Genomic DNA, 21,695 nt, shown 5'->3' with positions numbered 1-21,695 from the left:
AAGTACATATTTATTTATTTGATTTTTATTTTTGATTGTACATACCAATATTTTTAATGTTTCTGACACTTCCCATACAACCATTTCCAGTCGCCGTTACGACGCGGTGTAGACACATCTTGTGTCGACACCGTCTGTTTCGGTCACAATTCCAGTCGCAGAGTCGTCGCCGTGTCGACACAGTTACCAGAAATGGGGAAGGGTCGACACATGACACAAAGTGACATAAAGTGTGGTCGCCGTGTGCACACATTGTTTCGGGTTTGCGACTACTTTATGCCAAAATCATTCGTTCATTCGTTCATTTTGTTCCTGTCAAATGGAAACTGTCAGATGGAAAAATAGTTAAATAAAAATAAGTGACATTAATACGCCATCTCTAAAATGGATTACAAGACGTAATTATATATTGTTTGCATTTATATTACAATAGGACTTAAATTATTATGGGGAATTAAACTGCTCGAGTGATTTGATAAACTAAGTGTAATATAATCAACGCGCCACCACATAGTTTTAGTTTAGCCGGAAATGAAATTGTTTACTTCTCAGTGCTTGTGTTCATAAATATATTATTTGATGCATTTTTAGTACTTCGATGCGTATACTATACTTAAATAACAGAAATAACGCTTTACATACTACGAAACTTGTTAATTATGATGTATAAATATGGTTTAAGGCTGAGAAATATTGCAGTCACAAAGTAGTCGCAAATGTTTCGACTTTGTGTCGACTCTGTGTAGACACATGACACGCGCTGTCAAAAGTAATAACAAAGTTACTGGATTTGCAAAATGGCTCCTTGTGTTCATTTGTTTTCAGATATTCTCAAAGTGTAAAAATGACGTGGTCAGAGATGGGACTTAATAGATTAACTGTTTATTCGACTAATTAATGGAATAAAAAAAGTTAATCCTCAAATTTTAATCACGATTAGTTTAGTCGACCTAACATAGATTGAAATTGAATTAATCTGAACATTAATCGAATAAATTATCGATTAAATCTCGGTTGGAAGTTGACAGGGGGCCATTTTTGTACGTAAAAATAATAGAAATGTCTTGCATGCAGATGGTAGCCAAACACTTTGTCATAAAAGTCGAGATGGGTGTCGATTTATAGGTTTTAGGGAGTGCCGATTTCGAAAATGATGACCATTTTGGAATCCAAAATGGCGGCCATGCACTGTGTCATAAAAGTCGTCATGGATGTCGTTTTATACGTTTTAGGGGGCCCCAATTTTGAAAATTATGACCATTTTGGAATCCAAAATGGCGGTCATGCACTATGCCATAAAAGTCGTCAGGGGTGTCGTTTTATAGGTTTTAGGAGGCGCAGATTTCAAAAATGATGACCAATTTGGATTCCAAGATGGCGGCCATGCACTATGTCATAAAAGTCGTCATGGATGTCGTTCTATAGGTTTTAGGGGGCCCCGATTTAGAAAATGATGACCATTTTGGAATCCAAAATGGCGGCCATGCACTATGTCATAAAAGTAGTCATGGGTGTCGTTTTATAGGTTTTGGGGGGCGCAGATTTAGAAAATGATGACCATTTTGGATTCCAAAATGGTGGCCGTGCACTATGTCATAAAAGTCGTCATGGGTGTCGTTTTATAGGTTTTAAGGGGCGCAGATTTCGAAAACGATAACCAATTTAGATTCCAAGATGGCGGCCATGCACTATGTCATAAAAGTCGTCATGGATGTCGTTTTATAGGTTTTAGGGGGCCCCGCTTTCGAAGATGATGACCATTTTGGAATCCAGAATGGCGGCCATGCACTGTCATAAAAGTTGTCATGGGTGTCGTTTTATAGGTTTTGGGGGGCGCAGATTTAGAAAATGATGACCATTTTGGATTCCAAAATGGTGGCCATGCACTATGTCATAAAAGTCGTCATGGGTGTCGTTTTATAGGTTTTAGGGGGCGCAGATTTCGAAAACGATGACCATTTTGGATTCCAAGATGGCGGCCATGCACTATGTCATAAAAGTCGTCATGGATGTCGTTTTGTAGGTTTTAGGGGACGCAGATTTCGAAAATGATGGCCATTTTGGAATCCAAAATGGCGGCCACGCACTATGTCATAAAAGTTGTCATGGGTGTCGTTTTATAGGTTTTAGGGGGCCCTGATTTCGAAAATGATGACCATTTTGGAATCCAGAATGGCGGCCATGCACTATGTCATGAAAGTTGTCATGGGTGTCGTTTTATAGGTTTTGGGGGGCGCAGATTTCGAAAACGATAACCATTTTCGATTCCAAAATGGCGGCCATGCACTATGTCATAAAAGTCGTCATGGATGTCGTTTTATAGGTTTTAGGGGGCCCCGATTTAGAAAATAATGACCATTTTGAAATCCAAAATGGCGGCCATGCACTGTCATAAAAGTTGTCATGGGTGTCGTTTTATAGGTTTTGGGGGGCGCAGATTTGGAAAATGATGACCATTTTGGAATCCAGAATGGCGGCCATGCACTATGTCATGAAAGTTGTTATGGGTGTCGTTTTATAGGTTTTGGGGGGCGCAGATTTCGAAAACGATAACCATTTTCGATTCCAAAATGGCGGCCATGCACTATGTCATAAAAGTCGTCATGGATGTCGTTTTATAGGTTTTAGGGGGCCCCGATTTAGAAAATGATGACCATTTTGAAATCCAAAATGGCGGCCATGCACTGTCATAAAAGTTGTCATGGGTGTCGTTTTCTAGGTTTTGGGGGGCGCAGATTTAGAAAATGATGACCATTTTGGATTCCAAAATGGTGGCCATGCACTATGTCATAAAAGTCGTCATGGGTGTCGTTTTATAGGTTTTAGGGGGCGCAGATTTCGAAAACGATGACCATTTTGGATTCCAAGATGGCGGCCATGCACTATGTTATAAAAGTCGTCATGGATGTCGTTTTGTAGGTTTTAGGGGACGCAGATTTCGAAAATGATGGCCATTTTGGAATCCAAAATGGCGGCCACGCACTATGTCATAAAAGTTGTCATGGGTGTCGTTTTATAGGTTTTAGGGGGCCCTGATTTCGAAAATGATGACCATTTTGGAATCCAAAATGGCGGCCATGCAGTATGTCATTAAAGTCGTCATGGCTGTAGTTTTATAGGTTTTAGGGAGCGCAGATTTCGAAAATAATAACTATTTTGGAATCGAAGATGGCGGCCATGCACTATGTTAAAAGTCGACATGGATGTCGTTTTGTTGGTCATGGTCATCATTTTCGAAATCTGCTCTTCCTAACACCTATAAATCAACATCTATGACGGCTTATATGACAAAGTGCACGGCAGACATCTTGGAACCCAAAATGGTCATCATTTTCGAATTCTGCACTCCCTAAAACCTATAAAACGATATTCATGACGACTTTTATGACAAAGTGCACGGCACACATCTTGGATTCCAAACTGGTCATCATTTTCGAAATCGGCACTTCCTAAAACCTATAAAACGATATTCATGACGACTTTTATGACAAAATACGTAGCGGCCATCTTGGATTATAAAATGATCATCGTTTTCGAATTCTGCACTCCCTAAAACCTATAAATCGACATCCGTGACGACGCAAGTTATCTTTATTTTCAGATCTAACAAATTGCTACAGAATACAAAGGACAAAAAAAAAGCGAGGAGGTAATGAAACAAGCAAAAATACAGATGATTCCTCGACGCAATTGGATGCTTCTTAAATTGTGTCCAGATTTTTTTGTCATAAAAGTTTTTATTTTTCACGTAATACTCTCACAAGTTCCGTGACATTTCGACCTTGTAATTTTTTAAGTAAATGTTTTTGTTTATCTGTGAGGATCTCACTAGAATAATATAATCAAGGTATGTTTATATTTGATAATTGAAATAGTAACGCAAAAAAAAAATATATTTGTGTCTTTTACTCCTGCCGAAGACTTTTATTTTTCCTTTTCCTTCTACACAAGTTTGGTCAAGTAATAAGAATTTAGGGCTCTCAATTTTATTTTGACTTCTACAACAGTAAAGCTACGAGGCCATGTTTGGTATCGTTTTCGTATAAATTCGCAGTACCAAATTTAGTTATGGTGTCACATTGACACCATTCCAAAGTAAAAACATATAAACTTACTTTCATTTAAACTCCTCTTCACGCTTAAACTGCTGAACAGTTTTAATTTAAATTTAGTACACATATATTTTGAGTCCCGAGACAGGACATAATAAGTTATCTCAAAAATCATCCTTCAAAGGTGTGAAATGAGGTGTAGGGGGGAATTCAGAATTGACTTCTTGAAGTTAATACTGTTTAAGTTTAGGTTTGAAGTCATGTTTTTTTTATCATTTTTAACTAAATCAAAGATGTAGACCATCCCAAATTTAATATATGGATTGGATTTCAAAATGGTCATCATTTTCTAAATCGGGGCCCCCTAAAACCTATAAAACGACATCCATGACGACTTTTATGACATAGTGCATGGCCGCCATTTTGGAATCGAAAATGGTCATCATTTTCGAAATCGGCACTTCCTAAAACCTATAAAACGATATTCATGACGACTTTTATGACAAAATACGTAGCGGCCATCTTGGATTATAAAATGATCATCGTTTTCGAATTCTGCACTCCGTAAAACCTATAAATCGACATCCGTGACGACGCAAGTTATCTTTATTTTCAGATCTAACAAATTGCTACAGAATACAAAGGACAAAAAAAAAGCGAGGAGGTAATGAAACAAGCAAAAATACAGATGATTCCTCGACGCAATTGGATGCTTCTTAAATTGTGTCCAGATTTTTTTGTCATAAAAGTTTTTATTTTTCACGTAATACTCTCACAAGTTCCGTGACATTTCGACCTTGTAATTTTTTAAGTAAATGTTTTTGTTTATCTGTGAGGATCTCACTAGAATAATATAATCAAGGTATGTTTATATTTGATAATTGAAATAGTAACGCAAAAAAAAAAATATATTTGTGTCTTTTACTCCTGCCGAAGACTTTTATTTTTCCTTTTCCTTCTACACAAGTTTGGTCAAGTAATAAGAATTTAGGGCTCTCAATTTTATTTTGACTTCTACAACAGTAAAGCTACGAGGCCATGTTTGGTATCGTTTTCGTATAAATTCGCAGTACCAAATTTAGTTATGGTATCACATTGACACCATTCCAAAGTAAAAACATATAAACTTACTTTCATTTAAACTCCTCTTCACGCTTAAACTGCTGAACAGTTTTAATTTAAATTTAGTACACATATATTTTGAGTCCCGAGACAGGACATAATAAGTTATCTCAAAAATCATCCTTCAAAGGTGTGAAATGAGGTGTAGGGGGGAATTCAGAATTGACTTCTTGAAGTTAATACTGTTTAAGTTTAGGTTTGAAGTCATGTTTTTTTTATCATTTTTAACTAAATCAAAGATGTAGACCATCCCAAATTTAATATAAATCGGTTCAGGGGTTATTGATTTCCCGTACAAATTTCCACGCCACTTTTCACACCTTCAAAAGATGATTTTGGTTATAAGATCTATCCTATGTCCTGTTCCGGGACGCAAACTATTTCTATACCAAATTTCAACGAAATCGGTTCAGCGGTTAAGCGTCAAGAGGAGTTTAAAAAAAACCGACCAAGTGCGAGTCGGACTCGCGTATTAAGGGTTCCGTACATTAAGTCCGACTCGCGCTTGACTGCACATTTCTAATAGGTTTTCCTGTCATCTATAGGTAAAGAACTATTTTGTGTATTCAGACAGACAGACATACAGACGCACGAGTGATCCTATAAGGATTCCGTTTTTTGCTTTTGAGGTACGGAACCCTAAAAAGATTTTTTTAATTTTGTGGAATGGTTTCAATGTGATACCTTAAATGGATTCAGCAACCCAGATTTATACGAAAACGATACCATACACGGCCTAGCACCTTCACTGATGTAGATATATCAAGATAAAATTGAGAGCCCTAAATAAACTTTCAAGAGCGGATATCTCAAAAACTATTCAACATATCGAAAAAATTGACGGAATAAACTTATAACAAATTAAATTAACTTTCATTTTGTATAAGTGGCCATGTCGCTAAGATGCATAGTTTCCGAGATATAATCGAAAAACCGGAAAATGGGACATTCAAAGCCCCCTCTCTTCCCCCCGCTCAAGGGCTACGGCCGGGGACTTTTGATACGTTCACCTCCTAACTTGTCCAAACCAAGTTACAGAGTCAAAAATTGTGTTCCGAGCATTTCCCTCTACAACTTTTTTGAGCATTCGTTGGCTGACCTAAGTAGCTTATTGCATTTCTTTAAAAACTTTTCTGTAAAAGGTTGACGGGTATTGGGTGTTTATATGGTTTTGGTCGATTATTATCATTTGCATCGCCCATGATGACTTACTAGAATTACTTACGAGCACACGAGACACTAATAGTAGTTTGACAAACCTTGGTTTTCAAGAGGTATTTTATATTGACATTTGCTGTCACAAATTTGCTGTCAGATTTAGTCGCAAACCGCACGCAAAGTGCACACAAATGTGTCGACACCTTGTTACGGAAAAGTGTACACACGGCGACGACACTTTGTTTCGAAACAATTCTAGACACATTGTGTGGACTCTGTTACGACACATCTGACATTTAGTTACCACTTTGATGATTCTGCGACTGGAATGGTTATATGGGTTAGAGACCTTTACATCTCTAAGTCAACTTAGGCTAGTAATTATGTGAAGCTATACTGTCTTTTTATGTAACATATGAGCACAAAATGCCGTGTCTTACAGCTACATGTTATTACTATTTTAATATTAATATAGGCCGGTAGCTTGAACATGTCATGCTCGCTTAAAAGTCTTTGCTGACGGTGGCGTCGTTGATCGGGTCGCCACTTTCCCGAATGAAGGTTGAGGGAGGCGATGGCTGAGATACGCGTCATACTCGTGAACAGGTGCTGTTTGTGGAGACTGGTCTGTTTAAGCTAACACGAGCTATTATACTTAGGTAGTAACTTAAATTTATTAACTAATTACAGTGAGATGCCTCATCCTCAGATGTATTCATTATACAGGATATTGACTCTTGGAGACCCTATACATCTCTAAGGATAACTTGATAAACTATATAATCTTATAGTTCTGACACCTAGAGACATTTACACCTCTAAATATGTATTATAGATTTTTTTTGTGTGTTTTTTTATCTGTATTTTGTATGTAATTCGACATTAAGAGACCATATACATCTCTTAGTAATTGTAATACGTTAGATTGAATTGTTAGTTTTATATTATAAAATTGTTGATGTTTATTATTTTTGCTTTTGTGTAAATTCAATGTTGACGTGTAAAAGTGCCCTTGTGGCCTATTTGCTGAATAAATGTTGATGTTGATGTTGATGTTGTCAATCAAAAGAAAAATGTGATATATGTATGGGATGCATACAGAGTTACTGCCTTTCAACTTTGAGTAGCAGTGTGAGATACGAGATTTTTTCAAAGTAGTGACGATATGTCGCCTTACGTGTTACTTACCAAAGACATCTGCGCAGAAATAGAAGAACAACCCATGCAGGGTGCACATTTTCGGTAGAACAAAAAATATCTGCTGAGAGCCGAATTGTGAACTCTTATTTAAAACTTTATCATACTATCCCAAACTTCTGAAAGTGGCCGTGGTTCTGGATCACAACTTTAAGTCACGAATAGTAAATATCACACGAAAGAGCGACCGCCTAATAGCCGTAAAGCTGGCATTAGATCACCAGCAAGTAACCAACATAATATCAGCATACGCACCACAAATTGGCTGCACAGAAACGGAAAAGGTGGAGTTCTGGGAGGATTTCGATGAGCTACTACAAGGCATACCATCAAATGAATATAAGATAATTGGCGGAGATCTCAACGGACACGTGGGCGCAACAAATGAAACCTATATCAACGTGCACGGAGGTTTTGGGATGGGTATATTGAATAAGCAAGGGGAAGCAATCTTGGATTTTGCGGCGAGACATTCACTAACCTTAGTTAGCACAAACTTCAAAAAGAGATCTGAGCACCTGACCACCTACAACTGCGCGGGAAAAACATCACAAATAGATTACATCATCTCGGACGTCTCTATTAAGCAAAAGTTCAAAGATTGCAAGGTTATCCCGGGTGAGGCCCTGACATCTCAACACCGCATTTTGGTAGCCGTGTATGACCTGCCTAAGCCGATAAAAACAGTTGTAGATAAAACACCAAGAACCAAGTGGAAAGAACTGGATGGCTCTAAGGGTGAACTGCTACTGGCTGTTTTGAAGACTTACTTGGAAGCTGATTTGGACGTAATGTATGAGCACGCTGAAGACATTTGGACTAAGTTTGAAGAGCACTGCAGAACAAAAGCAGCAGAGATTTTGGGAGTTTCTAAAGGACCTCTATGCTCCGGCAAAGATCCAAGATAGTGGAACGATAAAATAAAAGAGGCTTTAGCTAACAAGAAAACTCAATTTAAAACGTGGCAAAGTTCGCAGGCAGAAGAAGACAAGGCCAAATATAAAGATGCAAAGAAACAAGCGAAAATATGCATTGCTGAGCAGAGAACAAACGCAAACCAAGCTTTCTATAACGGATTAGAAAAGGCAAAAACAGAAAATGAAGTACTCAAAATTGCTAAGTGCAGGCATAAAGCCACCACCGACATCAAAATTAACAGGTACATCAAAAACAGGGACCAAGTTCTGTTAACTGATAGTACACAAATCAGACAGAGATGGTATGAATACTATGAACAACTGCTAAACGAAGAATTCCCGCACGAGGATCCAGCACCCCTTGCACCGGTCTATGGGCCAATACCTGAAGTCGATCCGCATGAAGTAAAGCTAGCTGTAGCTAAAATGAAAAACAGAAAAGCCCCGGGCCCAGATGAGGTACCAGCTGATTTATGGAAACGACTTGGCCCGGTAGCAGTCAACTGGCTGACCAGACTGTTTAACAGCATCATGACTTCAAGGAGAATTCCAGAATCCTGGCGCCAGAGTTATCTGTTACCATTCTATAAAAACAAGGGAGATGTGGCTGAGTGCGAAAACTACAGAGGAATTAAACTGACTTCACATACACTAAAAATATGGGAACGAATTTTAAATAGCCGTCTCTCGTCTCTAACAGATATCTCCCCAAATCAATTTGGTTTCACGGCATCCAAATCAACCACGGATGCTATACAGGCGGTCAGAATCCTGATGGAAAAACATAGAATAAACAAAAAAGACCTGCATCTTGCATTCATCGACCTCGAGAAGGCCTTTGATAGGGTGCCCCGTAAACTAGTGTGGCAGGCGCTAAGGGCGCAGAAAGTGCCAGAATACTATATAGACCTAATACAAGACATGTACAACGACGTCAGTACAAGAGTCAAAACCTTAGCAGGCTTAAGTAATGCGTTCGAGGTCAAGGTGGGTGTTCATCAGGGATCTGCACTGAGCCCGTTCCTGTTCAACCTCGTGATGGATTATCTTACAAACCACATTCCGGCACCATTACCGTGGACGATGCTGTACGCCGATGATATCGTACTGGCGGCTAATACTGCACAACATCTGCAAGAACTTTTAAACACCTGGACACATTCTCTCGAGATCCATGGACTCCGAGTAAGCAGGAGCAAGACAGAGTATCTGAAATGCCCCTTCAGCGGGAGCACAACCCCTGAAACAATCTGCATTGGATCAACACCCATCCCTACAGTCAACAAGTTCAAATACCTGGGCTCCATGCTTACGGCGGATGCTAATATAGAAGCTGATGTTACGCACCGAATAAATGTAGCGTGGCAAAAATGGCGGACTCTCACTGGAGTTTTGTGTGACCCTCGCATGCCTATAAAAACGAAGGGCAAAGTCTATAAGACAGCAGTTCGCCCGGCATTACTGTACGGATCGGAATGCTGGACAGTAAAGAAGACACACGAGCAAAAAGCCCACGTAAACGAAATGAAGATGCTGCGGTGGGCGGGAGGGGTAACCAGGATAGACAGGGTGCGTAACGAGCACATACGTGGCAGTTTTAAGGTCGCGCCTATCACAGACAAAATGACAGAGTCTCGCCTTAGATGGTATGACCATGTAATGAGACGCAGTGAAGACCATGTGGTAAAAATCGCTCTTAACTTACCAGAACGCAAGAGAGGTAGCGGCCGCCCGCCATTGACCTGGTGGTCTAACATCGAGAGAGACCTTAAGAAAGCCCAATTGCCAAAACCGACAATCCGGGACCGATGGGCCTGGCGCAGAAGTGTGAGGAGACCCGACCCCAGATAACGGGAACAGGGACGGACAAAGAAGAAGATACTATCCCAAACTTCACAGTACCTCTATAACTTCAAATTTAAATCACGGGTTAGCATTAACGGCATTATATTATGATGTGAAATGAAATTACTGGAACCGTTGCTTCCGATAGCGTAATTTTGCGCTACATTAGGATTGGCAGAGGATCACGCCGACTCTATTGTTGTTCTGTGCTCGACCGAGTCGAATAGGCTGAAAGTTTCTACGAAAACAGATGCGTTTTTATTTTATATGTAGTGGATGATCATCGCTTCTAAAAATAGACTTTCGCGACGCGGCCGACTGGTAAATGAATTTTAGATGGCTGCTAAAATGATAGAGCGCCGCTCGGCATATTGTTGTAGTTGCTATTTTACGATTAAAAGTTTTGGATTAATTAAGTTTGCATTGCTTTATTGTCTGGATCGCTACTGTTTATTAGAGGCTCTTCATAAATTACGTCATCTATTTTTTACCATTCTTGACTCCCCTCACCCTCACCCCTAAAATCGTCCAAAAATCAGGCTTCGAATGACCCCGTTTCCTCCTACGTCATGCTACCATCATCCGATCCGATTACATGTTGATCTAATAGACATTGTTTTTCATTAGACTATGTATCAATACAGATTGTGGTGTTGATCCTATGGGTTATAACTTGATGTACTATCTAGGAACTTCTTGTACTTCTTTTATTTGACCAGTTTTCATTCTAAAACGTTTCAGGTACGGTTACCCATCTCCGATCTACGTGAACGTGGTGCGGGACCCGGTGGAGCGCGTCATCTCGTGGTATTACTACGTGCGAGCGCCGTGGTACTACGTCGAGAGGAAACGCGCGTTCCCCGACCTGCCGCTACCGGATCCTGCCTGGCTGAAGAAGGTAACTATTACTATAAAATGTACTTTACGGTGATTGTTACTGCCATTTATATAAAATTAAATAAGCAGGTGATTATAAAAAGATTGCTTTGTAATTACTTAAAGAGGAGAGAAGAGGAGAGGAGGTTGCGGGTTCAAGTCCTGCCGGATGCGTAATTTTTTCATTTTTAGAGCACCGTACAAAACTTTGTTCACGGTGCTCTTATGGGATCACTTCGGTCTTGCAAATCGGTTAAATGCGTTTTTCTCAAAGACCGTTTGATGTAGGTACCTGAAATTTGGAATAGTTATGGCAAGTACCATCACTAACACTGTGAATAAGTCGAAACTGCTTATTTCTGATTTTAGGGGGAAATTTAGGGGTTAAGAGGGGTAGGCTGAATTTTATTTTCAATTGTAAGAATCGTGTGAGGTACCATTAGAAAGCTTGCAAAAAATTGAGTCGATGGACTGATTTTGACTTCATTTTAGAATGCAATAGTTTCGATAAAAAATGCATTTAAAGTTGCAAGTTTTCATACAAAAATTTTCACCTCTGTCCTGGCGATTTTCGGGAAAACTATAGCTAACAGGCAGCTGACCAGTCAATATCCAACTAAAACGAGTATGGAGACGGCGGGAAAATTATCAGGTTAACTCTAACTTTATTAGTTTTTAAACTGCAGCCTGATCTTTGGTTGCTTAGGGCTAGCTAACTGATGCTTACACTGGTCATTCATATTAAGAAGTCGTTTTAGTTAGAAAGATCCTTACTTAAAACTTTGACATTGAAATTTATGACTTATGTCTTTGATACAAAGTTTAATTCTACTTACTTACTTTTGTGAGATATTTCATTTTTTTTCTGAATAGCCTACTATAAGTATGAGAGAGTAAAAGATCTGCAAAATGCAACCTTATTATAAAGCAAATAAGTTTAAATTTCGAACGGGCTTTCCAACCAATGGACTATCGCAGTGTGCTCAGTAAGAATCATATTTATTATTGGAGTTTATCAGTTCAAATTTAAATTAAGAATTCCGTTCTTCACTGTCGTTGTGTTTTTTTTTTCACATTAGAGCACATAGAGTTAGTAAAGCGAATAGAGATAATAAAGTCATTCAATATTTATTAACAGCTATGGCGTCATCTACCTATAGATTTTACTGAGAGTATCTGATTCGTCGAAACAGTACCTATTCCTTTTCATTAAGTACCATTACATTTATGTATTAATTGTATAAAATATGTATATTTTTGAACCGATCGGTGAGAGCAGCAACTAGATACTGTTCTGTGACGAAAAAAAAAAATTAAAATTCACAATTCACAGTTTTTGGAAACAAAGGTAAAGTTGACGAAATATAAAGTAAGCCGATCTTGATCAAACTTGTTTGAGTGACAAAAATGTCAGTTATTCCAGTTCTACTAAAATATTTTTTCTTTTAAAAACTGATGTACAATAGTCCAAAATTGTCCGGTAAGTTAGGTTTATATTCAAATTATACGCAATTCTTTGTAGCAACTCCGCCAAGTGGACGGAAACAGGTACTGGACGGCAACCTGACGCAGTTACCCTACTTGTACTAAAACTTAGACATTTATTATTAGGTACTTATTTCTGTGACTTATATGAAACATGAGCAAATTGATTAATACTTTACGTTAATTATATTTTGAGTCAGAAACAAGCCTAACGTCAAAAACCGAGAAATGCCGAATCACAGACTTAATTGTAATATTATTCCTTTTTGTGTCGTGCCTGCCCAGTCTACAAGTTTAAAATACAACAATTGCGACTATATCAAAGATTATGAGGTTGTATGTATACCCAGTATTTTTGACGGATTTAGTTTTTCATGCTCGAAGTTGCCTGTCAACTCTAACGTATATTAAATGGTCAACTATTTTGGTGTTTGAAAAAATCAATAATTGGCAATGTGCCGTGGCAGAAAAAGCCATTCTCACAAAAAAAGAATCAATAATAATGAGAATGTTCAGACAAGTGGAAGAATATCATACTTCAATATGTTATGGATGCTAGTAAGATGTAAAAACAACAGTTTACGAAATGGTTTGTACAAATTACAGAGAAATTCATAATAATTTGTTTCTACTAGAAATGTGCCTTCACCAAACGTTTTAGATAAACGGTATTAGGCCTATATTATATAAACGTTCTTTATTTCGGTTGGCCGAAATGGGACTTACGATTTTTCCTCTTTTCACCTCCAAGATGAGGTTGATTGTTAGTGTTAGAAAGCTGTAATTTGGTATGGATATACAATCAACCCGACAAGGTGGTAAATAAAATCTTTAATCTCTAAAAAATATATCTAAGGTAGAAGCTTTGTAACTTCTACATTACCTATACTAGCCCAGAGGACTTTAATAAAAGTCCAAACTCCAAGGTCCCAGAGCTCCCAGACATTACCTTCTTATTTCCTAGTCAATAAAATGTACTTATGGGATAAATTAGTATTAGTATCCAAACTTAAAACCACCTAGGGATGTGTCGTACGGTGCTCTGAACACCGTAGTCTTGACTTCGTGCTTGGCCAATTATTTCCATTAATATAAAATTTGGAATATCGCTCGCAGACGTATCTGCATGTTCAAAAATTGATTTTGTAATTACTTAATATAAAAACTCTGGTAATTTTTAATTATTCGCTCTTGGATTGGAAACCACTTAGATCAACCCGAAATTCATAAAACAATTATGTGGTCCCATTACAAATTAATTAAGAGGTGAATTTGAAGACATTATATTCATCCCATCTCTATTTCCTATGAGCATTTCTAAGCATGTACTTATTGTACCTGCGCAAAAAATTGTTACGCACGAAATGAGTGAGCAATCAAGCATGCCGGAAAGAATCGCATACCTGGCGAAATTATACCAGCATAGAATATGAACCGTTGTTGCACTTTATGAATCGTGAGGGCTCAGTTAAAGTGTCCGCCTACCATCATTAGGAGAAGCTGTTCACAAAAACTTTGTACTCGTCTGTAAGCTCTTCTCTAGGTTGGATCACAAACAGAAACAAAAGGTTATTATAATCAGTTAGGACTGTTAGTTGACGCTTCAAGCTTATCAGTCTCCCATCAAATGTCAATGACCTTACGATATATTGCTTCACTCGAATACCTAAATAAATACTCAATTCTAATGCACATCACACGCTACGTTACATAACGTAGTTCAGTTTCAGCTATACTCTAATCGTTTGCAAAATCAAAGCAGTCGTATTACGTGAATTATGTAGGTACTGTAAAGGGATACGGCCTAGCAGGGAGGATGTGGAAGATGATTAAACGCACTTAGTTGATATTCTTTATATTCTTTTCATATATTTCAGCTAAATTGCAATAATAATATTTCACTAGTCTTGATGGCTGCCTCTTTAGAAATGCCGATCGGGGTGCGACCGTTCCATCTGTCAGCGAGATCAGATTCTAAATTCAAATAAATTCACTTTATTAAAAGTGAATTCAAATTATTTGAATAAATAAATTCACTTTATTAAAAGTGAATTCAAATTATTTGAATTTAGAATCTGATCTCGCTGTCAGATGGAAGTAGTTTGCAAACCTATACAGTACCTATATGAAAAGTACCTAGTACTACCGTAGCTGAAGAACAAATAAATGAGCGTAACATCGGTGAGGCTCATGAAGTACTGGTCATCCAACCACGTCCTCAAGTCATGTTGTGTATGAATAAAATCCCAGCATCCAATAGGTACGACCTCTCGTTCACCTGTTCAATTAAATGGCCATGTATCCATCGGTGTTCGCGATGAGTCCCCACAATCGGTCACGTACGCGCCCGTTAACTGCCTGCGCTAACGCATGCGCAAAAAACCGAGTAATTCGCAGGCGTCAAGGAAACGATCCGATGCTTGATCATAGTTTGTTTTTACTTAGGCAATTTATAAACAAGCTTTTGCTCGCGCCTTTATCCTTACTTTATTGCAGTTCGCCAGTTAGCCTACATCTTTGCCACCCAATATATCTTTTTCTTCCTCGCGTTGTCCCGGCTTTTGCCACGGCTCATGGTAGCCTGGGGTCCGCTTGACAACTAATCCCGAGAATTGGCGTAGGCACTAGCTTTTACGAAAGCGATTGCCATCCGACCTTCCGACCCCGAACTAGGCCTTATTGGGATTAGTCCGGTTTCCTCACGCTGTTTTCCTTCACCGAAAAGCGACTGGTGAATATCAAATGATACACCAATGCGCCCGCAACCCGCCACCAGCGCTTTTTTTGCCACCCAATACATAACACAAATAAAAGATATATAGAAAATGTATCATTAAATTATTTACCGTATTATTTTCCAAGGTAACAGATTCAGTGTTACGTGTGAAGGAATCGTTTGTTTGTTTGAGTTTGTTGTCGTTTGTTGTTTCGTTTGTGGCAAAACGTACCACAAAATAAATCAATGTACCTAATGATGCAAGTAATAGGTAATCTATCATGAATAATAGCAATAAAATGCACGTATTTTGTTAGATACTGGTTAGGTACCTACTTACAAGTACATGATGCCCCATCACACATCATGAGCAAAAACTACTTAAAAAAAATAGAACAAGACTGTAAAATAGTCAACTAAAATGAACTCGTAGCGACAGCTCGTAAAATGTTATCAGATGTCGGGTGCCGACTTCTTTAGTAGCTTTTAAAAGTTCCACGATTTCATTGTAAACGTATTTAATTTCCATTGTGATATTGTAAATCAATATCTAGACAATTTGGTTTACCATTTTTGAACGCCGTGGGACGTCCCGTTATACCTACTACCAAAAGTGATCTGTCACGACCACGATTGTTGTGGGCTAGTTACTGCATGAAAAATTGATAATCACGATCTGATCGATGCGCTTTGATCTAAATGCCGTCAAATTGTTTTTAAATGAGAACAACGTTTATCTAAGGCGTCTAATTGATTTGGCTGATAAGTCACCTAGTGGGTTTAGGGTAGTGGGTCAAGCTTTTGCACGGAAACGAAACAAAACGAACAACGAATAAGAGAATACCTTACAGTCAAAAATCACCAATTCGATCCTAGCTTATCACATAGTTATAAATATTTTATCAAGACATCTACACCAACGTACAAATATAGGTACATTTTCAATCCAATTAGAATACTCCAGTAGCTCATTCGATAAGAGACTCATATTAACAAGTTTACATATAATGAAAACGGTACTTATCACGTTGGAATCAATTTAAACGTATGTCGTGTAACAATATGTAGGAGGACAAATAGACAGCAAAGCATCATTAAAATGTTTTCGATCAGATGTTGAACGGAGATTTGATGAGAGGAAAATTTAAATTAATTTGTTTTGGGACCGGGAATGTTAACTGCGTTCATTATTCGAGCAGGGGGGCGATTTTTGAATTTCGATCATTCGATTTCGTCACTTGAAAATTAGTGGAAAACGGCGAAATGCTATTTTTTGAAATACGAGCGATAGAAATTGGGAATCTAGTGGTATTGACCACTCGTTTTCAATTCTATTAGTAGAATTTAAATGCCCAGTAGTGGAGATATTATTGAACGAAATACACGAAATCGAGTGGTCGAATTTCAAAAATCTGCCCCCAGATCGCGTTGGCTGCACCGAGTAGCGCGGTAGTGATGTGCCATTCCTAGGAACAATCCTAATGGCTCCTCTACACGATGGGCCAACGCCGGCCACTCCAAGGAACGCATTTATGCGTTAGAGGGAGCAAGTGATATTGCTGTCTCATTCTACCGCATGGCTGCGTCATTTGGAGTGGCCGGCGTTGACCCATCGTGTAGAGGAGCCATAAAGAATGACTCAAGTTAGACCGGGCCGTAGCCGGGCCGGAGCGTACGGAGCTTCGTTTCACGCGATCACCGATCAGCCGTCATAGACAATGACATGTGGGACGCCTCGGCCCGTGCACGGCCCGGTCTAGCGTGAGTCATCCTTTATTTAGGGCATCATTGCCGAACATTGAATCCAGATCCATTATTTAAAAAACAAATTCTTACATAAATTTCAAAGAAGAAAGTAAGTAACTTATCACATATAAATAATTACTTACATTCTCAGAAATATTCTAACTGTTAACAGATTTTTTCCGTGACCACGATATAGAAATATTGCTAAAAACCTACTTATAAGCATCAATACGTACACAGTATTAGACAAGTACCAGTATATTCCTCCCTATTAAAACACAGCTTCTCTGCATAACACGATTTGTATAACTATTTCCAAAAGTTTGGTTTTTTTTTTCAGTGCGTTTTAGTTTCACTTTCGTTTGTTTATTCAAATAAAATAATTTGATAACAGGTAAACAGAACTTGAATTTTAGATTTTTTTTGTTTGTTTTTTGCCTCGTATTATGCTTCTTTGCTATTTTAATGGAAGGTGCATCGGCCATCACTAGGCACGCGCTCATATTAAATAGAATTTGGAATTGTTTGCGTCCGTCCAGTCAAATTATCTTATGCCGTAACGTGTGGTCGTGCCCCTAATTGCAAAACGGTACCGGAACGGGCACTAACAGCCCGGCCAGCGCCCGCAGCGACCGCTGACAGCTCACACCATCGTGTTATGGAAATTAATGGTATCGACAATTGCGCGTCACTGCAGATTTTTCCGTGTTAATTATTCCATTGTTAACCGGCCAGCACAATAGAGTTTGTGTGCTCAGACGCTTGAGTTACAAGCCTTAGGGAGTCACCACACTTATCGACTCAAAATCTAATTATGCTGAACCGATTACATTCTGTTTTTTTTTCGCATTATGTTTGGTTTGGACGTCCGGTCTAAAATACGTACAACTCAATTTGATCGTTTTGGATATCATTTTAGTGCATTCAGCCACCGTTTCTCTTAGCTCTTATATATATATATATATATATATTATGCTTCATGGATCTATGAAACAAATAAACCAAGGCTTTTTTACTGTAATTGTGTGTATTCAAGTAGGCTTCATAAATGCAACAACTCCTATGTACTTAATACATTTGATCAAATTCACTGATTCTGCTGCCCTAAGGTGAAAGAGATCGCTCTTAGTGATAAGACCCCTTGTTGTCTCTCTCTATAAAATTTTTAGTCAAAAGATTTCCTAAACCTGTAATAAAGATCTATCTATCTAAATTATTAAGGCACAAAGTTCAGGCACGAACTGGAAGCATAGAATTGATATTTATGTACAGTCAACTGTAAAAATATGGGTGCACAAATCATCTCAAAAATATGTCCCATAGCTCTTATGTCACCGAATTAATAACTATAGGACATATTTTTGAATAAGTTGGCTACACCCATATTTTAACAGTTGACATGTACCTTAGTCGTTGCCTTCAGGGGTTGGTACGCATTTCGCTTGATATCGCCGAAATGAAAAAAAAAACAACTGATAATTTCTTTGGTTAAGGACCATTTTGCATTGACACCTGTCCTAATTCGATAACGTCGACATGTCTAGTAACTCTCTTAAATATTAACGATGTACTTCGTTGCGTACCTGCAAAAAATAAATTAGTTTACCACCAGCAAAAAGCTTAACGTTTTAATTGGAAAATTAAATGATGCTGTTTTTTGGTATTTGGCATTTGCCAATACCTAATTGCGTAGCGGAGCGATTCTAAGTTGATACATAAGACGAGCTGGGCAGGTACTTCGACACCGGATTTCAACTTTACTTAAAATTACAGTTTATCAAGAATAACAGTCATAATAAAAATAGTACTCCTTTAGATCTTTAGAGATATTTACGAAATCCGGAAATCCAACTGCAATTTATGTAGGTAATGCTTAATAGTATTTATTAGATGACTATTACCTACAGATATAAGTACCTACTTAAATTGTTAATTTTCTAGCGCCAAATTGTGAAAAATTAGATGGTCACAGTATTCTTAACTAGAGATGCACCGGATATTCGGTTACTATCCGGTATCCGGCCATTATTTTAATATATTAATCATCTGTTGCTTTCTGTTTTCAGGATTTCGAGACGTGTGTGCTGAGCGGCGACCGCGAGTGCCGCTACGTGGAGGGCGAGACGCACGAGGGCATCGGAGATCACCGCCGGCAGACGCTCTTCTTTTGTGGACACGAACCTCAGTGCACGTCAGTATTTCTTGATTCTTTCACTACATTTGCTTGACGAATTGATTTCCATCTTTTATATGTCTTATTGTTACCGTAAACTTCCACCATTGCCACTAATTTTCTACAAAAAAGCCTTCAACAACTCAAAATTTTGAGCATCTGCACAATGCCCGTTCAGTGTCATAAAAATAGTTAGAGAAGCATCAAATAGCATTAGTGATCAAAAATAACAGAGGTATTGAAAAACCCTGTTGTTACTAGTCATCTACAGCAATAAAATAGATAAAAATACATTTCCGGGCGTTTCTTTGCCAAGAGCCAAATTGAAATTCAAGAACATACATGTCAGACTAAGTATTTTTTTACCTTAAATAAATAAATATAAATAAATAGATATTGGAGACATCTTACACAGATCAACCTAGCCCCAAACTAAGCAAAGCTTGTACTATGGGTGCTAGGCGACGATAAACATACTTATATAGAAAAATACATACTTATATAAATAGGAAACACCCATGACTCGGGAACAAATATATACTAGTGTTCATCACACAAATAAATGCCCTTACTGAGATTCGAACCCAGGACCATCGGCTTAGCAGGCAGGGTCACTACCCACTAGGCCAGACCGGTCGTCGATAACATTTTCTTTACACATATTTTATGAAGAAGCGCCGAACCACGTCGCTTAACGAGTTAACGACCGGCCAATAAAAAGCTCCATGACATTCTATTAGCGCCACAAAAACCGTCGGACGAGACACTGCTTGGCTTTTTACTTGCACGCGTTTTTATAAAGTACCACTAGGTTTGCAATTGCCAAAATTTGTCACGTTGAAACCATTTAAGTTTAAAATCCGATGTTATTGACTATTATTGAGAGATTTTTATTTCATTTAAATAGGAAATCTAAATCTAAATTTTTAACAGTCTCGGCATGTCTAAAGTTGTACCAAAAATATGATTTCTATAGAGTTGCCAGTGCGTTAAGATACGTATTACTTTTAGCACAGAATAAATAATAGTACTAGGTACAGAAGACTCACTCTATAACAAAACGCGTCAGTTACGATCAGGACAGATATGGCCGCTAGGTGGCGACAGCGCCACGCGCAGCTTATGGCTAGCAACTAAAATTGGTGTGGAACGTATGTACTTTTAGTATACTACCTGTAGCAAAGCGACGAAATTGCGGAGTGAGCCACGCCTGCCTTTAGCGGCATTCAATTGAGAAAATAAATGTAGCATTTTGTCAAAATGGAAACCAAACTGTACGACGTATGGTTGCGACATCTAGTGTAATTCTTGGTCGCATTTAAACAGTGACCTCTGGTTTTAAGATGCAAATCCCAGTCCCTCCAAGCAAAGGCTAGACTAGGAACTCGGACGCTAACTCACACCGTCGAGTTTGCATATTCTCTCACCATAAATGCACAATATATGACACAGAATGGTGCTGTATCTAATCGTTTATATAAATCTCTATAAAATGCCCATTCTTTCGGTAAAAAAAACTCAGTGGAATGCCTCCAATACTAGAAAAAGTTTACTGTAATGAGGGCTACCGTTTTTGTGCTCACCATTTGGCGCCACTTTAGATGTAATAAGTCTAGAAAAACAGATCTCAAAATTCTTTTATGCTTTTTTTGGATTTCACGGGCCTATAAATCCCGGTCTTTTGATAGGCTTGCGTGGGGATATAGATCCAACACGTAGAGGCCCCTTGGAGAGCTTTAATGTCATGTAGAACGCCTGCTGGAACCCGTTCACAGGCGCAACAATAGACACCCATGAACCGGTCGCAGCAGGCATTGTGACTATTGTAGAAAAAGTGAACAGTATTCCGGTCTATGGATTGATGTTTGGGTGGACAATGCTTTTATGCTTATTTTTATAAAATCAATATTGTCAGACCAAGAAAAGTCTACAGCGGATTTGATAGCCCACGTAGTGCATGTGTCATTTCAATGCATTCTATGCATTTTGACATTTTGAAAGACCTCCGTCTACACTAGCGCCCCTAGCTCCGAAATTAAACGAGGTGGTCCTCATTAATTGTTTTTTTTTTATTGAATGTTCCAGGCCATTTAACAGCGTAGAGGCGCTGCAGCGCGCGAAGCGTGTCGTGGAGGAGCAGTATGCTGTGGTCGGTGTGCTCGAAGATATGAACTCTACACTGTTGGCTCTCGAGCGATACATCCCGCGGTTCTTCAGCGGCGCGACTAAGTTGTATTGGGGTGAGTCATCATCATCATAACATTCATAGAAGCATGGAGCAAGAGCAGTATGCTGTGGTCGGTGTGCTCTAAGATATGAACTCCACACTGTTGGCTCTCGAGCGATACATCCCGCGGTTCTTCAGCGGCGCGACGAAGTTGTATTGGGGTGAGTCATCATCATCATAA

General features: G+C 38.6%; 1 protein-coding gene across 1 annotated transcript in view; it reads left to right on the top strand.

The window, feature by feature from the left end:
- Positions 1 to 21,695, top strand: part of LOC134668888 (heparan sulfate 2-O-sulfotransferase pipe) — a 57,029-nt gene that overhangs the window by 31,409 nt on the left and 3,925 nt on the right. The window contains exons 5-7 of the mRNA XM_063526377.1: positions 11,033 to 11,189; positions 19,181 to 19,305; positions 21,373 to 21,527. Of these exons, the coding sequence (XP_063382447.1) occupies positions 11,033 to 11,189; positions 19,181 to 19,305; positions 21,373 to 21,527 (437 nt within the window). The remainder of the gene's footprint in view (positions 1 to 11,032; positions 11,190 to 19,180; positions 19,306 to 21,372; positions 21,528 to 21,695) is intronic.

Source organism: Cydia fagiglandana, chromosome 11 (assembly GCF_963556715.1).
Source record: "Cydia fagiglandana chromosome 11, ilCydFagi1.1, whole genome shotgun sequence".
Classification (NCBI taxonomy): domain Eukaryota; kingdom Metazoa; phylum Arthropoda; class Insecta; order Lepidoptera; family Tortricidae; genus Cydia; species Cydia fagiglandana.
The sequence above is the reverse complement of the archived record's forward strand: the minus strand, read 5'-3'. Positions and strand labels throughout refer to the sequence as shown.